The sequence below is a fragment of the Poromitra crassiceps genome (assembly GCF_964638095.1).
Source record: "Poromitra crassiceps genome assembly, chromosome: 12".
NCBI classification, from domain to species: Eukaryota; Metazoa; Chordata; class Actinopteri; order Beryciformes; family Melamphaidae; genus Poromitra; species Poromitra crassiceps.
The window spans coordinates 41,982,163-42,003,664 of NC_139632.1; the positions used below are offsets into that span (position 1 = coordinate 41,982,163).

At 48.1% G+C, this 21,502-nt stretch overlaps 1 protein-coding gene across 1 annotated transcript in view; it reads right to left on the bottom strand.

Annotated features, from left to right (window-relative positions):
* The window catches only part of col24a1 (collagen type XXIV alpha 1 chain), a 179,293-nt gene that overhangs the window by 79,472 nt on the left and 78,319 nt on the right, over nucleotides 1–21,502 (bottom strand). Inside the window, exons 15-24 of the mRNA XM_083647399.1 lie at nucleotides 20,267–20,320; nucleotides 19,099–19,143; nucleotides 17,844–17,897; nucleotides 17,326–17,379; nucleotides 15,964–16,017; nucleotides 6,359–6,412; nucleotides 6,190–6,243; nucleotides 3,309–3,353; nucleotides 2,849–2,902; nucleotides 1,349–1,393 (exon numbers count right to left, since the gene is read on the bottom strand). Coding sequence (XP_083503525.1) covers nucleotides 1,349–1,393; nucleotides 2,849–2,902; nucleotides 3,309–3,353; nucleotides 6,190–6,243; nucleotides 6,359–6,412; nucleotides 15,964–16,017; nucleotides 17,326–17,379; nucleotides 17,844–17,897; nucleotides 19,099–19,143; nucleotides 20,267–20,320 — 513 coding nt within the window. The remainder of the gene's footprint in view (nucleotides 1–1,348; nucleotides 1,394–2,848; nucleotides 2,903–3,308; nucleotides 3,354–6,189; nucleotides 6,244–6,358; nucleotides 6,413–15,963; nucleotides 16,018–17,325; nucleotides 17,380–17,843; nucleotides 17,898–19,098; nucleotides 19,144–20,266; nucleotides 20,321–21,502) is intronic.

Sequence of the window (21,502 nt, forward strand, 5' to 3'; positions counted from 1 at the left end):
TCAGATCATCCTTGAGCCTAATTGAATGTTTAAGGTGAATGTGATGAAATTCTGTCCAGGCGTTCCTCAGATATGGCGTTAACAAGCTTGAAAATGGCGTTGGAGAGGTCACAGTGACCTTGACCTTTGACCACCAAAATCTAATCAGATCATCCTTGAGCCTAAGTGAATGTTTAAGGCGAATCTGATGAAATTCCGTCAAGGCGTTCCTCAGATATGGCGTTAACAAACATCCGTACGGACGGCCGGCCGGCCGTCCGTACGGACGGACAACCCGGATCCATTATGCCTTCGGCCTGGCTTCGCCGGCGGAGGCATAAAAAAGGGTCAGGATACCAGCGAGACACCAGGAAGTGGTCCTGTAACGTCTTCCTGTATCCGCTGTCTCCTTCCCTCCCTGCCTCTCAGTGCCTACTCTCACTGTAGGCTGCTTCCCTCCCTGCCTCTCAGTGCCTACTCTCACTGTAGGCTGCTTCCCTCCCTGCCTCTCAGTGCCTACTCTCACTGTAGGCTGCTTCCCTCCCTGCCTCTCAGTGCCTCTCAGTGCCTACTCTCACTGTAGGCTGCTTCCCTCCCTGCCTCTCAGTGCTCTCTCTCACTGTAGGCTGCTTCCCTCCCTGCCTCTCAGTGCCTACTCTCACTGTAGGCTGCTTCCCTCCCTGCCTCTCAGTGCTCTCTCTCACTGTAGGCTGCTTCCCTCCCTGCCTCTCAGTGCTCTCTCACTGTAGGCTGCTTCCCTCCCTGCCTCTCAGTGCCTACTCTCACTGTAGGCTGCTTCCCTCCCTGCCTCTCAGTGCCTACTCTCACTGTAGGCTGCTTCCCTCCCTGCCTCTCAGTGCCTACTCTCACTGTAGGCTACTTCCCTCCCTGCCTCTCAGTGCCTACTCTCACTGTAGGCTGCTTCCCTCCCTGCCTCTCAGTGCCTACTCTCACTGTAGGCTGCTTCCCTCCCTGCCTCTCAGTGCCTACTCTCACTGTAGGCTGCTTCCCTCCCTGCCTCTCAGTGCTCTCTCTCACTGTAGGCTGCTTCCCTCCCTGCCTCTCAGTGCTCTCACTGTAGGCTGCTTCCCTCCCTGCCTCTCAGTGCCTACTCTCACTGTAGGCTGCATTGTGTCCTTCCCTCCCTGCCTCTCAGTGCCTACTCTCACTGTAGACTGCATCGTGTCGACATCTGATAGCGTGCGTTAACCTTTGAACAAACCGCTTCATCAGCGATCTGAGCCTCATAAAAACTCCATCATGCTCCAGGGTGAGACTGGATTTAACGAGAAGCTACTTTCAGGAATACGGTTAATTAATTGACTGTCGGCGCCGTGCGTTAAAGTGAAGAGCGTGGAAAGAGACTCACTTGCGGTCCGCTTTTTCCGATGTTTCCCAGGTCGCCCGTCTCCCCCTGCAAGCACAGAACATCAAACCGGATGGCTGGTTAGTTAAGCTGCCTGTGATTAAAGACCTTTCTGACACCCTCTCTCTCACTCTCACACACACACACACACACACACACACACACACACACACACACACACACACGGGAATGTGCCTTAATGTCATGTGACTTCCCTCTGCGGTTTGCATAATGATAGCCCTGTGAGAATCCATTCTCTCTGCTAATTAAGACAAGCAAGCATGTTTACAGCACGCTCAACCTGCTCCTACTATAAGAGGATCACCGGTACTCAAGAGGGAAGCGTCAGACCGCCATTTAAGACTCATCAAATCCTGAAGTACATCCTAGCAGGATGATGGCATTGCATTTAGCGGCGAGTACAAAGCAGCCTGTAAAGCCAGGTGAGGAACAGGTTCTGGATCTCTGCGCTTTTGCCGAGGGGGAAAACTGGAAAACATGAGCCTGGTAAACGGGGAGATTAAGCTGAGAGGCTGAGAGCGTGCTGCAGCCATTAGATGGTGTTCTCCTAAAGATGGAGGTATTATTCAGTCCTGGCACAGTGGATATTACAGCTCGCTGGGGTGGAATCAGACATCTTTAACGCGAGTGGCAGAAGGCCAAAGGGAAGAGGAGATGGGTCCCTGACTGTTATTGCAATAAACAAGACAGGCATTCCTCTCATTCCTTCTAATTTCTGAACTTTTTGATAATGTTGTCATGGAAACCGGCCTGGACACAGGCCCAGAGCCGCCGGGGGAACACATGATTTTGTCTAAACACTTCAGCGGTAGAGTTGATCATTCCAGGCTGTTTACTTGTAACAGAATGCTCACTTCCTAAGAATGTAATCAAAACTCTTTGATATGGAGCTTCTAGGTGTGCTAACGCAGCAGAAAGTGTTCATGAAACGCACACATCTGGATCTACACACATCTGGATCTACACACGTCCGGATCTACAGTGGTGTGGGAGAAAATCACATAACAACAAAATACCATGGGGCATTTACATCCATTTACAAATAGAGTCCACCTTAAAACGGCCCGCGACTTAAAACGAATGTGAGCCAGGGGCGTATTGTGTGTGTGTGTGTGTGTGTGCGTGTGTGTGTGTGTGGAAACTCGGCGTTCATTTTGATGCCAACTGCACACCTGCAAAGTTCCATGACTGCATCCTGTATGGTTTTGACACTATCGCGCTAACAAAATCTGTCAACAGACAGACAGACAGATAAACACCTGGCAAAGTACTCAAAACGGCTTCTGTGGTAGTTGCCGCTAGGATAGGTGTCTCCAGGGCCACATTGTCATGATGACACACACACACACACACACACACACACACACACACACACACACACACACACACACACACACACACACACACACACACACAGACTCACAAGATGAAAAGAATTCTGGCCACATGCTCTCGCAGCTGATAAATATTTAGTACGCTTACCTTTAGTCCCTCAGGGCCAGGTTCACCTATGTAGCCTTTCCTTCCAGATCTCCCCTGCCAAGACACACACACACACACACACACACACACACACACGTGCACGCGCACACACACACACACACACACACACACACACACACACACACACACACACACACACACACACGTAATGATTACAAGATGCCTACTAAATGTTTTTATCTCAGATCTCATCTCAGATCTCATCTGCTTCCTGATGGAACATCTGAATTGTAACATCCAAACCACCTGCAAGGGGGTGTTGGTAAACACCCCCTTGCAGGTGGTGTGTGTGTGTGTGTGTGTGTGTGTGTGTGTGTGTGTGTGTGTGTGTGTGTGTGTGTGTGTGTGTGTGTGTGTGTGTGTGTGTGTGTGTGTGTGCGTGTGTGTGTGTGCGTGCGTGTGTGTGTGTGTGTGCGTGCGTGCATCCAGGAATTCTTACAGTAGGTCCAGGACTGCCAGGTGGGCCGAGTGGTCCCTCATCGCCCTGCAGAAACACAGCAGTATTCAGTATTCAGCATATACACAAACACACACTCTCACATAGATACACACACAGCAGTATTCAGCATACACAAACACACACTCTCACATAGATACACACAGTACACAGCAGAGTCAAAGGCAAAGTAAACACAGCTGGCACACCAAACAATCCGGCAGGACTGCCAAACAACATGTACAACAAACGCACACACACACACTTCCATCTGCATACAGTACTGTATCTAGTCAACAACACAATGCTGCTTATACCCAGGTATACTCCAGTGTATCGTCATTCCATTCCTCGCCATGCTTAAATGACATTTTATAAAAAACCTCTATCAACCTAGACTCAGCCCTCAGTCTTAATCCGTTTCACTCCTGTAAGACTGAGAATATTACTATTTAAATCTTTGCATAACGTTAGGTGGCGCTGTTGGAAGCCTTGCATCGGAGAACCAATCATGAGTGTTGTGGGCGGGCCTGCTTTCTGGGGGCAGTGACGCTCATGCAGAACCAGTGTCTCGCAAAACATCGCCGCGTTTGCGGAGAAACATATTAATCACTTAGAAACAAACATAACCTGTTAATAGGACGTGTTTCATCCGGCCCCGGCGGCTAGAGGTCTTTCCCCCAGCGATAAGCCCGACTCCCGAGGCTAACGTTACAGAGCCTGCTGATGACTCACAGTAGCAAGCAGACCACTTCCGGGTAGGAAACATTATTGTAAAATAAACAACAGCTATAAATTTTGTTTGGAGCATATCAGCTTCATGCTCTGTGTTAGGACTATGATAAATGGCATTGCCGCTACCAAATAAAATTATAATAATAAATGTAGGCGTGTCTGCTGCCGGCCGTTCTCGCCGGGCTCGGACAGACAGTTTCTGACAGTGAAATTCCCAGACGTTTGGTGGCGCAGCTCACCAAACGTCTGGGAGCCGAGACTACTATCAACCTGGCTCTAGGTATGCCTGGAGTGAGAAGGGGATGATTTCCATCAGAGACCTATACATAGATGGTCAATTCACATCATTTGATGTTCTGAAGAGGAAGTTTGGGTTGCCCAACACGCAAGTTGTTCGGATACCTACAAATCAGAGATTATGTTCGATCCAAGATTCATGACTTTAAAGTGCTCCCAAATGAACATGGTTTTTTTCAATTTCCAAGTATCTCATTTCTAGATTTGTATGTCTGGCAACTGTCTGCACCACGACCCCTACTGAGAGGATTAGAGAAGCTTGGCAGGGGAAAGTTGGCATTGATCTGACAATTATATGAGATAGGAGTCTGTCTGTGATACAACTCTGCTCAGTTAATAGTAGACACCAGCTGATCCAATTTAAAGTCGCTCATCGTCTTCACTACTCTGAGCATACGTTGCACAATATCTACCCTTCTGTCTCACCACTGTGTGTCAGGTGTCAGAGGGCACTCTGTCTCATGCCTTCTGGTTCTGACCTTCACTGACGGGATTCTGGGCCAATATATTTTATTGGTACTCTAAGGCCTACAAAATAACCCCTTCAGCTGGAAGCAGAACTCGCCCATCTTCGGCTGCTCAGAGTCCTCTCTGAACTTCCCTACACCTGTGCAACAGTCTGACAAAATGGAAATACCGGTACTCAAGTAAAGAGCGAGTACCTCAAAATTGTACCTAAGTACAGAACTTGAGTAAATGTTCATACTGTAGATCATTTCCACCTGTGATCACAGCTGAGGCAGAGATGGATCATAACGGCGAGAGGGGCATGAATTAAGAAATAACTGTGTTAGCATGACAGCTGCAGCACACTGTGTTACAGCACAGCTGTTAGCATGACAGCTGCAGCACACTGTGTTACAGCAGCATGACAGCTGCAGCACACTGTGTTACAGCACAGCAGAGTTAAGTGCGACATTTCACGCTTCGCTACGTGACGGTGCTTTTCTCCAGCGCCAAGACTTTTACAGCTTCTTCCCTTCGGTTCGGCGCACTCCGACTGACGCTGTTGTGACTCCATGCCAGAAGACATGTGTGAGCAAGGTGAGGAGAGGAGAGGAGAGGAGGAGAGGGGGGAGGAGAAGAGAGGGGGAGAGGAGAGGAGGGCAGAGGAGACGGGAGGAGAGGAGGAGAGGGGGGAGAGGAGAGGTGAGGAGAGGAGGAGATGAGGGGAGAGGAGAGGAGGGGCGAGGCGAGGAGAGGAGAGGAGAGGAGAGGAGTCGGAGAGGCAAGGAGGAGATGAGGGGAGAGGAGAGGAGGGGAGAGGTGAGGAGAGGAGAGGAGAGGAGAGGAGGAGAGTCGAGTCGGAGAGGAGAGGAGGAGAGTCGGAGAGGAGAGGAGAGGAGAGTGGGAGAGCAGAGGAGAGGAGAGGAGAGTCGGAGAGCAGAGGAGAGGAGAGGAGAGGAGAGGAGAGGAGTGTGGGCAAACTCTGCACCTCTGTGAGACGGGTTGCCAGATCCATGCTGCAACATTCAGCACAATAAAAAGGTGTGCGCTCGGTACACTCTGCCAAAGGCTTCTGTTCCTTCATTTTTTTCCACAGCTGGAAAACTTTCAGTGTTGTTTTTATTAGCACCCATCATGACTTCACCCTGTGGAACATGCCCCAAGAGACATCAGAATAGAAACACTCCCTCCAGGATCTATAGAAACACTCCCTCCAGGATCTATAGAAACACTCCCTCCAGGATCTTGCAATATGATTAGATGCTCATTGTAGTCAGTTAATCTCGCCTCGGACTGATGATTCAATGGAAATCCCATGCGCGCTACCCGCGTTTTCCACTGCGCTGTATCTATGATGAATCGAGTCGACTACCGTCTAGACGCGTACAATCAAGAAACGACTCACCTCTGTTCCTTTCGGCCCCGGAGGTCCCTGGGGCCCCCTGGTACCCTGCAGACCCTAGATAGATAGAGAGAGAGAGAGAGAGAGAGAGAGAGAGAGAACATTCATAATGTATCATGTTCACACAATTGTTGTGTTTGGTGTACATTGACTTGAACGGTGCTGTTCGTACCTTTGGTCCAGGTGGACCGTTGGGCCCTGGTACTCCAATGTCCCCAGGAAACCCCTGAGAAAAACAACAGGAAGACAGAATCATGAGTCACATGAGTGATCGGTCGAGTTTGAGCCCAGACAATAAATCACCTCGTCCTTCCTCTGTGTACATTACAGGCGGGACCGGATTACAGCGCATTTCCAAATGGCATGAAGAAAGCGGAATAGTTAATGTGGTACAGCAGCGGCTCCTCTTTGAAATGCACTGAAGGTATCACGTATACGTCTGTAGCAGAGAGGGCACTGAAGGTATCACGTATACGTCTGTAGCAGAGAGGGCACTGAAGGTATCACGTATACGTCTGTAGCAGAGAGGGCACTGAAGGTATCACGTATACGTCTGTAGCAGAGAGGGCACTGAAGGTATCACGTATACGTCTGTAGCAGAGAGGGCACTGAAGGTATCACGTATACGTCTGTAGCAGAGAGGGCACTGAAGGTATCACGTATACGTCTGTAGCAGAGAGGGCACTGAAGGTATCACGTATACGTCTGCAGCAGAGAGGGCACTGAAGGTATCACGTATACGTCTGTAGCAGAGAAACACACTGAAGGTATCACGTATACGTCTGTAGCAGAGAAACACACTGAAGGTATCACGTATACGTCTGTAGCAGAGAAACACACTGAAGGTATCACGTATACGTCTGTAGCAGAGAAACACACTGAAGGTATCACGTATACGTCTGCAGCAGAGAGGTCACTGAAGATATCACGTATACGTCTGTAGCAGAGAGGGCACTGAAGGTATCACGTATACGTCTGTAGCAGAGAGGGCACTGACGGTATCACGTTTACGTCTGTAGCAGAGAGGGCACTGAAGGTATCACGTATACGTCTGCAGCAGAGAGGGCACTGAAGGTATCACGTATATGTCTGTAGCAGAGAGGGCACTGAAGGTATCACGTATACGTCTGTAGCAGAGAGGGCACTGAAGGTATCACGTATACGTCTGTAGCAGAGAGGTCACTGAAGGTATCACGTATACGTCTGTAGCAGAGAGGGCACTGAAGGTATCACGTATACGTCTGCAGCAGAGAGGGCACTGAAGGTATCACGTATACGTCTGTAGCAGAGAGGGCACTGAAGGTATCACGTATACGTCTGTAGCAGAGAGGGCACTGAAGGTATCACGTATACGTCTGCAGCAGAGAGGGCACTGAAGGTATCACGTATACGTCTGCAGCAGAGAGGGCACTGAAGGTATCACGTATACGTCTGTAGCAGAGAGGGCACTGAAGGTATCACGTATACGTCTGCAGCAGAGAGGGCATTGAAGGTATCACGTATATGTCTGTAGCAGAGAGGTCACTGAAGGTATCACGTATATGTCTGTAGCAGAGAAACACACTGAAGGTATCACGTATACGTCTGTAGCAGAGAGGGCATTGAAGGTATCACGTATATGTCTGTAGCAGAGAGGGCACTGAAGGTATCACGTATACTTCTGTAGCAGAGAAACACACTGAAGGTATCACGTGTACGTCTGTAGCAGAGAGGGCAGTGAAGGTATCACGTATACGTCTGTAGCAGAGAGGGCACTGAAGGTATCACGTATACGTCTGTAGCAGAGAAACACACTGAAGGTATCACGTGTACGTCTGTAGCAGAGAGGTCACTGAAGGTATCACGTATACGTCTGTAGCAGAGAGGTCACTGAAGGTATCACGTATACGTCTGCAGCAGAGAGGGCAGTGAAGGTATCACGTATACGTCTGCAGCAGAGAGGGCACTGAAGGTATCACGTATACGTCTGAAGCAGAGAGGTCACTGAAGGTATCACGTATACGTCTGTAGCAGAGAAACACACTGAAGGTATCACGTATACGTCTGTAGCAGAGAGGGCACTGAAGGTATCACATATACGTCTGCAGCAGAGAGGGCACTGAAGGTATCACGTATACGTCTGAAGCAGAGAGGTCACTGAAGGTATCACGTATACGTCTGTAGCAGAGAGGGCAGTGAAGGTATCACGTATACGTCTGTAGCAGAGAAACACACTGAAGGTATCACGTATACGTCTGTAGCAGAGAGGGCACTGAAGGTATCACATATACGTCTGCAGCAGAGAGGGCACTGAAGGTATCACGTATACGTCTGTAGCAGAGAGGGCACTGAAGGTATCACGTATACGTCTGTAGCAGAGAGGGCACTGAAGGTATCACATATACGTCTGTAGCAGAGAGGGCACTGAAGGTATCACGTATACGTCTGTAGCAGAGAGGGCACTGAAGGTATCACATATACGTCTGTAGCAGAGAAACACACTGAAGGTATCACGTATACGTCTGTAGCAGAGAGGGCACTGAAGGTATCACATATACGTCTGCAGCAGAGAGGGCACTGAAGGTATCACGTATACGTCTGCAGCAGAGAGGGCACTGAAGGTATCACGTATACGTCTGTAGCAGAGAGGTCACTGAAGGTATCACGTATACGTCTGTAGCAGAGAGGGCACTGAAGGTATCACGTATACGTCTGTAGCAGAGAAACACACTGAAGGTATCACGTGTACGTCTGTAGCAGAGAGGGCAGTGAAGGTATCACATATACGTCTGCAGCAGAGAGGGCACTGAAGGTATCACGTATACGTCTGTAGCAGAGAGGTCACTGAAGGTATCACGTATACGTCTGTAGCAGAGAAACACACTGAAGGTATCACGTATACGTCTGCAGCAGAGAGGGCACTGAAGGTATCATGTATACGTCTGCAGCAGAGAGGGCACTGAAGGTATCACGTATACGTCTGTAGCAGAGAGGGCACTGAAGGTATCACGTATACGTCTGTAGCAGAGAGGGCACTGAAGGTATCATGTATACGTCTGCAGCAGAGAGGGCACTGAAGGTATCACGTATACGTCTGTAGCAGAGAGGGCACTGAAGGTATCACGTATACGTCTGTAGCAGAGAGGGCACTGAAGGTATCATGTATACGTCTGTAGCAGAGAGGGCACTGAAGGTATCACGTATACGTCTGTAGCAGAGAGGGCACTGAAGGTATCATGTATATGTCTGCAGCAGAGAGGGCACTGAAGGTATCACATATACGTCTGTAGCAGAGAGGGCACTGAAGGTATCACGTATACGTCTGTAGCAGAGAGGGCACTGAAGGTATCACGTATACGTCTGTAGCAGAGAAACACACTGAAGGTATCACGTATACGTCTGTAGCAGAGAGGGCACTGAAGGTATCACATATACGTCTGCAGCAGAGAGGGCACTGAAGGTATCATGTATACGTCTGCAGCAGAGAGGGCACTGAAGGTATCACGTATACGTCTGTAGCAGAGGGCACTGAAGGTATCACGTATACGTCTGTAGCAGAGGGCACTGAAGGTATCACGTATACGTCTGTAGCAGAGAGGGCAGTGAAGGTATCACGTATACGTCTGTAGCAGAGAGGTCACTGAAGGTATCACGTATACGTTTGTAGCAGAGAGGGCACTGAAGGTATCACGTATACGTCTGCAGCAGAGAGGGCACTGAAGGTATCACGTATACGTCTGTAGCAGAGAGGTCACTGAAGGTATCACGTATACGTCTGCAGCAGAGAGGGCAGTGAAGGTATCACGTATACGTCTGTAGCAGAGAAACACACTGAAGGTATCACGTATACGTCTGTAGCAGAGAGGGCACTGAAGGTATCACATATACGTCTGTAGCAGAGAGGTCACTGAAGGTATCACGTATACGTCTGTAGCAGAGAGGTCACTGAAGGTATCACGTATACGTCTGTAGCAGAGAAACACACTGAAGGTATCACGTATACGTCTGCAGCAGAGAGGTCACTGAAGGTATCACGTATACGTCTGTAGCAGAGAGGGCACTGAAGGTATCACGTATACGTCTGCAGCAGAGAGGGCACTGAAGGTATCACGTATACGTCTGTAGCAGAGAGGTCACTGAAGGTATCACGTATACGTCTGTAGCAGAGAGGTCACTGAAGGTATCACGTATACGTCTGCAGCAGAGAGGGCAGTGAAGGTATCACGTATACGTCTGTAGCAGAGAAACACACTGAAGGTATCACGTATACGTCTGTAGCAGAGAGGGCACTGAAGGTATCACATATACGTCTGTAGCAGAGAAACACACTGAAGGTATCATGTATACGTCTGTAGCAGAGAGGGCACTGAAGGTATCACATATACGTCTGCAGCAGAGAGGGCACTGAAGGTATCACGTATACGTCTGCAGCAGAGAGGGCACTGAAGGTATCACGTATACGTCTGTAGCAGAGAGGTCACTGAAGGTATCACGTATACGTCTGTAGCAGAGAGGTCACTGAAGGTATCACGTATACGTCTGTAGCAGAGAGGGCACTGAAGGTATCACGTATACGTCTGTAGCAGAGAGGGCACTGAAGGTATCACGTATACGTCTGTAGCAGAGAGGGCAGTGAAGGTATCACGTATACGTCTGTAGCAGAGAGGGCAGTGAAGGTATCACGTATACGTCTGTAGCAGAGAGGGCACTGAAGGTATCACGTATACGTCTGCAGCAGAGAGGGCACTGAAGGTATCACGTATACGTCTGTAGCAGAGAGGGCAGTGAAGGTATCACGTATACGTCTGTAGCAGAGAGGGTGGGGCTTCTTGTGAGCCGGGGCAGCTGATAGAAAACTGATGTAGAGATAGTGATGGAGGCTGCCGAGCTGATGGGAGCTGATAGGCCTCGGGGCTCAGGCCCGCTAGCTGTGGCCCGTTTGACCCGCGGCCGTGTTGTAGCGGAGGCAGCGTGTCTTTGACGTTGACATTTTCCATGCTGTTCATGTCGACAGTGACCTCTTTGAGGACATGCGAGCTATTGGAAATCCAGAACCGAGAGATGCCATTCAGATTTACAGTCACAGATGGACCTTGGAAATATATTGGACTAGTACTTAGTTGCCATCTCCATTGCCTCACACTCAAATTCTGGCATGTGAGATTAATCATAACCAGTCCCGACTGCAAGTAGGCAAGTTCAAATTTCCGGCCCTGCTTAAAGTGAGTTTGTCCAAAAGAACAGAGGATGACTTTTTTGAGAGGGGATTCAAAAAATGTATGTTAGGAAGAAAAAGGCTGGACACTTGCATCTGGCCAAAGCAACAAACACAGAGAATGTCAAAGAGAACTATGACACCTGTATAGAAAAGCATTTAGCGTTTAACTCATTCACGTAAAGAAATAACAGCTGTGTTTTAACTCCTAAGTTAAAGATTAGATTGGAGTTCCTCTCCCTCCTGAACAGGCGGCCCGAGCGACCAGAGGAGGCACTAGTGACTAGCGACCAGGACACATAGCCTTAATCCAGCTTCCCACCCGCAGACACGGCCAATTGTGCCTGTATGGACGCCCGACACAGGGGCTGGAAACTGTGACCCTCGTGTTGGTAGGCAGCGACTGGCTTATATACATCTATGGACACTGTCACATGTTATATGTTCATCATCAGTGGGGAAAACGTCACCCTGCACCTATCCTTATTACCATTGTCAAAAAACACAACTGTATTTTGTAGCTATTTGACTCTGCCCCCTCACCCTGCACCTATCCTTATTACCACTGTCAAAAAACAACAACTGTATTTTGTAGCTATTTGACTCTGCCCCTCACCCTGACACAACCTTGAGTAAAGAGGCCATGACCTGGCTCTGTGCCCACACACACACACACACACACACACACACACACACACACACGCACACACACACACACACACACACGCACACGCACACACTCACTCTAATAGAGAGCCAAAGTGAACTTCACTTCACTGCTTTTCTCCCTGTACCAGCGTGTGAAAAATGAATGGTGGTGAACGGAGAGATACGTTACTTTTTTATCCCGTTTGAATTGCCACGGGGAACACATGTCAAATTATGTCAATTTAAAAGATAACTAATGCATGTCAAGAAAGTCGCAGTTTGTCCTGAAACTGAAACGTTTAGTTTAGTTTTGTCCATCAGCTACATCTCGTGTCGCACATTATACGTCACACCATCAACAACGATGGCCTGGCGGGAGAGACGTCACTTATGTGACTGGTTGTGTGTAGTCTTTCTGATTTATAACTTATAGTGCCACAGTTTTACCACAAACTGCGACTTTCTCGACTTGCAGAGTTATCTTTTACATTGACAAACATGATGCGTGTACTCCCGTGGCACAATTCAAACGGGATCAAAAAGGTAGCGTATCGCTCCGTTCACCACCATTCATATTTTTCACACACTGGTACAGGGAGAAAAGCAGGAAGTGACGTTCACTTTGGCTCTCTATAGGAGAGTAAAGATGTGTGTGTGTGTGTGTGTGTGTGTGTGTGTGTGTGTGTGTGTGTGTGTGTGTGTGTGTGTCTCTCTCTCTGTCTCTTTCTTTCTATTACTTTTTCCCTACTTTTTTCAGGGGTTCCAACCTGCGACCCTCATGTTGGTAGGCAGGGAATCTACCGCTGCACTACCCGGATGCCTGTTTCTTTCCATTGCTATGATGCCACTAATATATAATATACCATTATACACAGGGGCTATAAGATGTATTTGGTGTTTATCTCCCACACACTCACAGCCTCTCCACTTCCCTCTCACCTAGCAGGCTTAGAGGTTCATTTATGCTCCATTTTCATCCTAAAATAAATGTGTCCGTTTCAAACGGTGGAGCCATCAGTGCCCACATACTTCCATGCTTCTTTCACGTTGTTATCATGATAAGCAATACAGCCACTAGTGGGCAGTAGAGTAAAATGTGTGTGTGTGTGTGTGTGTGTGTGTGTGTGTGTGTGTGTGTGTGTGTGTGTGGTACTGCTCTGTTTCATCCGTATCGTAAGCGTTCAGAAAACGTGCAGAATTATGCACGAAATGACTGCAGAGTACGGACAGAAGGCTTTGTCCATATCCGTATTTAACATTGAGCATAATTGGGCCTTAAGGATATGACCTACAGCAATACATGTTTCAAAGGGATTCTGGAAGAAGAAAATACAAAAAATAATGGAAACTTGAAAGTTGCAAAATGAAAAACTGTAAAGCCCAGTGGCTTTATTGTGAAAAGCAAGTAGATGGGACTTGAACTTGAAGTTCACAAGTGCTTGAACCTGAAAACTTAGGGACAACAAAGTCCCTCAGGCCAAGTGCAACCAGGGGTCAGTATTCATAGCAGTGTCTTGAGTGAGAAACACCTGGGGCCGTACGCATACAGACTGTCCAGTCAGAAACACCTGGGGCCGTACGCATACAGACTGTCCGCCGGTCAGAAACACCTGGGGCCGTACGCATACAGACTGTCCGGTCAGAAACACCTGGGGCCGTACGCATACAGACTGTCCAGTCAGAAACACCTGGGGCCGTACGCATACAGACTGTCCAGTCAGAAACACCTGGGGCCGTACGCATACAGACTGTCCAGTCAGAAACACCTGGGGCCGTACGCATACAGACTGTCCAGTCAGAAACACCTGGGGCCGTACGCATACAGACTGTCCAGTCAGAAACACCTGGGGCCGTACGCATACAGACTGTCCGGTCAGAAACACCTGGGGCCGTACGCATACAGACTGTCCGGTCAGAAACACCTGGGGCCGTACGCATACAGACTGTCCAGTCAGAAACACCTGGGGCCGTAGGCATACAGACTGTCTGGTCAGAAACACCTGGGGCCGTAGGCATACAGACTGTCTGGTCAGAAACACCTGGGGCCGTACGCATACAGACTGTCCAGTCAGAAACACCTGGGGCCGTAGGCATACAGACTGTCCGGTCAGAAACACCTGGGGCCGTAGGCATACAGACTGTCCAGTCAGAAACACCTGGGGCTGTAGGCATACAGACTGTCTGGTCAGAAACACCTGGGGCCGTAGGCATACACACTGTCCAGTCAGAAACACCTGGGGCCGTAGGCATACAGACTGTCCAGTCAGAAACACCTGGGGCCGTACGCATACAGACTGTCCGGTCAGAAACACCTGGGGCCGTAGGCATACAGACTGTCTGGTCAGAAACACCTGGGGCCGTAGGCATACAGACTGTCCAGTCAGAAACATCTGGGGCCGTAGGCATACAGACTGTCCAGTCAGAAACACCTGGGGCTGTAGGCATACACACTGTCCAGTCAGAAACACCTGGGGCTGTAGGCATACAGACTGTCTAGTCAGAAACACCTGGGGCCGTAGGCATACAGACTGTCCAGTCAGAAACACCTGGGGCCGTAGGCATACAGACTGTCCAGTCAGAAACACCTGGGGCCGTAGGCATACAGACTGTCCCGTCAGAAACACCTGGGGCCGTAGGCATACAGACTGTCCAGTCAGAAACACCTGGGGCCGTAGGCATACAGACTGTCCCGTCAGAAACACCTGGGGCCGTAGGCATACAGACTGTCTGGTCAGAAACACCTGGGGCCGTAGGCATACAGACTGTCCCGTCAGAAACACCTGGGGCCGTACGCATACAGACTGTCTGGTCAGAAACACCTGGGGCTGTAGGCATACAGACTGTCTGGTCAGAAACACCTGGGGCTGTAGGCATACAGACTGTCCCGTCAGAAACACCTGGGGCCGTACGCATACAGACTGTCTGGTCAGAAACACCTGGGGCTGTAGGCATACAGACTGTCTGGTCAGAAACACCTGGGGTCGTAGGCATACAGACTGTCCAGTCAGAAACACCTGGGGCCGTAGGCATACAGACTGTCCAGTCAGAAACACCTGGGGCTGTAGGCATACAGACTGTCCCGTCAGAAACACCTGGGGCCGTAGGCATACAGACTGTCCAGTCAGAAACACCTGGGGCCGTAGGCATACAGACTGTCCAGTCAGAAACACCTGGGGCCGTAGGCATACAGACTGTCCAGTCAGAAACACCTGGGGCCGTAGGCATACAGACTGTCCAGTCAGAAACACCTGGGGCAAAAGATTCCATTGCCTGCTGTCCCATAATCAACATGATTATATACCTAATTCCTTCTGTTCTGTCCTTAATGATGCAAAAATAGTTCTAAGCTTACTTTTGCGCTCACTTGAAATATGTCCCCACCCCTCAAGTAGAAATTAGTCTGACATAGTGATGGGAACACATTTTGTCATGTAAATAGTGACATGGTGAAATCTACAGCCAAAGTTTGCATCTAAATTATGTATCGACAACGATCTTCAGATCTTTGGACAGCATGAATTATGGCCAACATTAGCTGATACCACAGAATAATAACTTTAACAACCAATAATAATCAGTTCTTGAAAGACTCTAGCTTACTTCCTGCTGACAGGAAATAAACTAGAGTCCGAACTGTTCCCTAGCAACAGAATTCAGGTGAAACGGTCTATTAACGGCCTCAATCCATTTGATGGACAGAGGCATTTTTACTTCATTTTTTGCATCATTCTTATAGTTTGCTTAAAATTCACTTGACAAAATGACACTTTTAAATGATCATGTGTCCTTATGTGTGATTCTATATCAGAACCTGTTACTCAGGTCACATGACCATGTGTGTTAGGAGCCACATAAGGACTCTTATCAGTATCCTTTTGTTTTCTTTACAGCTTTCTAGTTTCTATTTCTTATCACATCTGTGTCTATTGACCTACCTCTGGTCCTGGAGGCCCGGGTGGTCCTTGAGGTCCTATCTCACCCATTTTACCCTGTTGAAAACAAAGAACGCAGATGAGGACAAGCATAACAACACCAAACCGCACTCATCCCCGGGCCTACATATCATTTGATCCTAATCTCTTATTTCTCCTTTCTTCCTTCATCTATCTCTCTCTCTCTCCTTCTCAAAACCACTTAGATGAACATTTAGCCTGTATTCTGTTTTTTTTTTTAACCATGCCATTCTTTTGGCAGTGTTTGTGATTCGGGTGGGGGCGACACACTGTGGGTGGTGTAGTCAAAGTTTCGCTATATCAGGTTTCTACAGAGTGCCAAAGTCACGCCCTCTTCCGGGTTCGGCATGGGACCTAAGGGATTTCATCCCCCATTCAGTTTTCCATAGACGTTTGGAAAAATATTGACGGTATACAAAGAGCTTTACTTGGTCAAACCAAGTGATTCCGCTATATTCAGAATCAGGAGAGAACATAGAGCATTTCACTCAGAACAAAACTTTTTCTCTCTCCATTTTGTAAAACTCTTTCTATGGATTTAAGGATTTTAAGAAACGTCGATGGAAAAATGAACGGGGAAAGAAATCCCTTTCATTCCCCCAAAAAACCCAGAAGAGCTGAGGTTGTGACTTTGGCACTCAATAGTGTTTTGGAATGGCAATGCCAGTAACTATAGTAGGATTTCAAGCTATGGCTGTGCTTAATGACACAGTTAGCATCTTCTCATTCATATTATGTTTTCTTCTTCCAACGGCACCTGGGCATCAGGAGCCGGATTATAGGTCAGTCAATATAATACAATGGATCTGTTCTTCTTGACAATACGCTGGAGAACCATGTGGTTTTATCCTGATTATTCCAGGATTGCAGTAACTTCACCTACAGCGACAGTTGATGCTGCGCACACGGCTCGGGCGCCAAGGGACTGGACCGCATCTGGACATGTTTACAGTCCATCCAAGGTCATGTGAACAGGGTTCTTTAATGACGTTTCATCCGTCTTCTTGATCGGAGCTTGTTTCTGCTGTCTACCACACAAAGTAGTGCCGGAGGGACATTGAATCCTCTCCCAGCTTCTCCTCCGCTCAGTCGAGCTCCGTACCCACAGCAAAACTTGCAAATCAAAGCCGATATGTTGTGAATGTGACCAAATTGCTTTTCCGTTTACAGGCTAACTGAAATAGACAGGCAGATTCCATTGTGGTACACGGTGTTTACTTGGCTGTCTATAAAAGCCGTGCAAAAAGCTGCATAAAAGGGCACACTCCTAAACAATACAAACACACAAATAAATAGACGTCCTGCGATGCCTGCACGTGCACTAGCACACTCACACAGACGTACCAGTGGGCCTGGTTTCCCTCTTGGACCGGCAGGGCCCGGCAAGCCAGCAGCACCCTGCAAGATACACACAGGAAACACTGAAACTGTGCGTATCCAGCACTATTTGCATGGGAACAGTTTTATCTGGGGACGTGTACTACTTAATAAATCGCCTCTCATCTGCATTTCGTGAGACACATTCACACAGGTTGATGAAAATATATAAGGTCAGAATTTGACAGCTCATCATTTCGTGAGTTATTAAAGAAAACATTCCTCTAGATAGCACTCCTGCCTCCATTTGTCATGACGGGGAACAGAGAAATTGCACATTCAGAAGAAGAATGCAAAATTAGCGATTATTATCAGATGACCTCTGATGACCTCTTCACCAAATATGGCAGGTCATTTTTTTTTACTTTACAAATGAAAAACGTGGCAGATTAGCTCGGTATTAGTTTTGGCAAATCACTGGGAAAATCAGACCCTTGTGTGCCCAAGTGTGTTCTCTTATGTCAGAGCCAAGGCAACAGACGCACCTTATCGCCTTGGTACCCCATCTCTCCTGGTTCGCCTCTTGGTCCCACTTCACCCTGGATTTCACAGTATCACACAGAGATATAACACAACAACACCCTGCCACAGTGATCACAACACACACAGGGCACATACACGCCCGCACGCGCGCACGCACGCACGCACGCACACACACACACACACACACACACACACACACACACACACACACACACACACACACACACACATAGATACAGTACGTACATACATACATACATACATACATACATACATACTGTACACATACATACATACTGTAGATACATATATTATATACACATACATACATACTGTACATACTGTACGTACGTACGTACATACATACATACATACATACATCTATAGTAGCTGTTCTGTAGTCAGAGTAAAATACTATGGTCATGGATCAAGGAAAAAGATAATATCATTAAAACTGATTCCCACAGTGTAAAGACACACTTGACAATTATGGAGCAATGGCAATCTTCAGTTCAAACTAATATTCCCAACAAATGCACTCCGTTTATTGGCTGCCATTTTTACGAAACCGTAAAACATCTAGTGGTAACACACTCCACTATGTGAGCTGGGCCTAGGGACACACTGCACACAGATACACAAACATCTAGTGGTAACACACTCCACTATGTGAGCTGGGCCTAGGGACACACTGCACACAGATACACAAACATCTAGTGGTAACACACTGCACTATGTGAGCTGGGCCTAGGGACACACTGCACACAGATACACAAACATCTAGTGGTAACACACTCCACTATGTGAGCTGGGCCTAGGGACACACTGCACACAGATACACAAACATCTAGTGGTAACACACTCCACTATGTGAGCTGGGCCTAGGGACACACTGCACACAGATACACAAACATCTAGTGGTAACACACTCCACTATGAGAGCTGGGCCTAGGGACACACTGCACACAGATACACAAACATCTAGTGGTAACACACTCCACTATGTGAGCTGGGCCTAGGGACACACTGCACACAGATACACAAACATCTAGTGGTAACACACTCCACTATGTGAGCTGGGCCTAGGGACACACTGCACACAGATACACAAACATCTAGTGGTAACACACTCCACTATGTGAGCTGGGCCTAGGGACACACTGCACACAGATACACAAACATCTAGTGGTAACACACTCTGGGCCTAGGGACACACTGCACACAGATACACTGCAATAAGAGAAATATTTAGATCACCTTATCACCTTTCAATCCAGGCAGACCGCCTCGTCCTGTCGGGCCCTGCCATGGAGGGAGGGAGGGAGGGAGAACGGGAGAAAGAGGATGAGTGAGGAGTGAGAGAGGGGGGGGGGGAGAGAGAGTGAGAGAGTGAGAGAGAGGGGGGGAGTGAGAGAGAGTGAGAGTGAGAGAGTTCTGTGTTGAACAATGTTGTCAGGAAACATTTGGTTTGTTTGGAGCTTATTAATGACTTCAATGACATCTTGTTTCAGATGCAGGGAGCTGAAGGTGACGTGGAGCCAGGGGGGGAGGAGGCTGATGAGAGAGAAAGGGTGATTTTGTGGCTCAAGGTAGGGACCATGTTGGAAATAAGTGTGCACACTTTTACATGTCTATCGCTTCCATGTTGTTCCGCTATATCCATCAATAAATAAAATCAATCAATCAACCAATCAAAGGTTTCAGCTGCACTTCTTTCACCGTCATTTGGATATGACAATGAAACACCAGAAGCCCTATGCTTCTTGTGGGGTCATTGTAAAGTCATGGCATGGATCTACTGCATGGTGAATTGAGAACGAGCTTCCACATTTCAGATGACTTCCAAGGTTACAAAAATATATTTCTGTCTTTGTCTCTTTTGGTTTACTGAAGAGGATAAAAATCTTTTTCTACGTCTTTGTCTCTTTTGGTTTACTGAAGAGGATAAAAACCTTGAAGCCTGTCTTTGTCTTCATTCCACCATCTGCCATTACGAGAAACTCTGAAATTATTAGCTCCCTTTGCCCTTGAAGAACAGCGCCCTCTTTCTGTTTTGTGTCATAAAGCAATTGAGCAGACTTCCTGCGAAATCAGACAGCGCAGTAGAGGCTAGAAGATGCTGCCAATCTTCTTGCCGATAGACCCTTTTCACGGGGGTCATTTTGTGTCTTAAAGGCAGAATAAACACAGGTGCAAGCAGAACACTAATGAGGGTTTCCAAATTCCAATCATGGAAGTTGGAAACCCTCATTAGTGTTTTGCTTGCACCTGTGTTTAACCTGCCTTTTCGGCACAAAATGGCCCCCGTGAGAAGGGTCTATTGTCTCATTTGTTGACAGTAATCATGCTGTCTCATGATTGCATGGACACTTTTTTTGTCCTAGTTGTCCTACAGTTTAGCTGCAGTAGCCCGTGTCTAGCCTACCTGAGGTCCCACCAGGCCAGACAGTCCTCTCGGTCCCTCAGGCCCTGCATCCCCCTGTGGAAAGACAGAGGAACACGATGAGATTTCTGTATCATACACACACACACAAACACACACACACACACACACACAGGCACGCACACATGTACGCACGAGTACACACACACACACACACACACACACACAAACATAGTCTGTCTATTTTCAAAAGCAAGAGTGCATAAAAAGGAATGCATGGAAATATACAGTAGTGTGCACAAACACATGCACGCACGTGTGTACACACACACACACACACACACACACACACACACACACACACACACACACACACGACACACACACACACACACACACCATTTCTGATACTGGCCCTGTGTTGCGGCCAGACACAGAATGTGTGTTACGCACTGAATGTTTCCGCTCTCTCCTTGGCAGAGACATTATTTTGACATGAACAGTATCTGCTGTTTCCTACACAGAGCATTGCTGTTTGTCACAACACAGCAGCAGAGCTAAGCAGTGCTGACACTGGATCCAGTTGTTTAGCATAGACCCAGGCTTGGTGTTGACACTGGATCCAGCTGTTTAGCATAGACCCAGGCTTGGTGCTGACACTGGATCCAGCTGTTTAGCATAGACCCAGGCTTGGTGCTGACACTGGATCCAGCTGTTTAGCATAGACCCAGGCTTGGTGCTGACACTGGATCCAGCTGTTTAGCATAGACCCAGGCTTGGTGTTGACACTGGATCCAGCTGTTTAGCATAGACCCAGGCTTGGTGTTGACACTAGATCCAGTTGTTTAGCATAGACCCAGGCTTGGTGTTGACACTGGATCCAGTTGTTTAGCATAGACCCAGGCTTGGTGCTGACACTGGATCCAGTTGTTTAGCATAGACCCAGGCTTGGTGCTGACACTGGATCCAGTTGTTTAGCATAGACCCAGGCTTGGTGCTGACACTGGATCCAGTTGTTTAGCATAGACCCAGGCTTGGTGCTGACACTGGATCCAGTTGTTTAGCATAGACCCAGGCTTGGTGCTGACACTGGATCCAGTGCCCAGAACATCCCGTCTAACTGGCAGAGGCAAGGAGGGAATGGTCAGAATGTGCGGCTGGACAGAAAAACACCCTTTACAAGCAGGCAGGCAGTTAGCTGGACCACTATGTGGGTTTCACCAGCACTCATTGTCGTGGTGATGTCAATTACAGTCAGTGTGATTGCTATGACCGTGT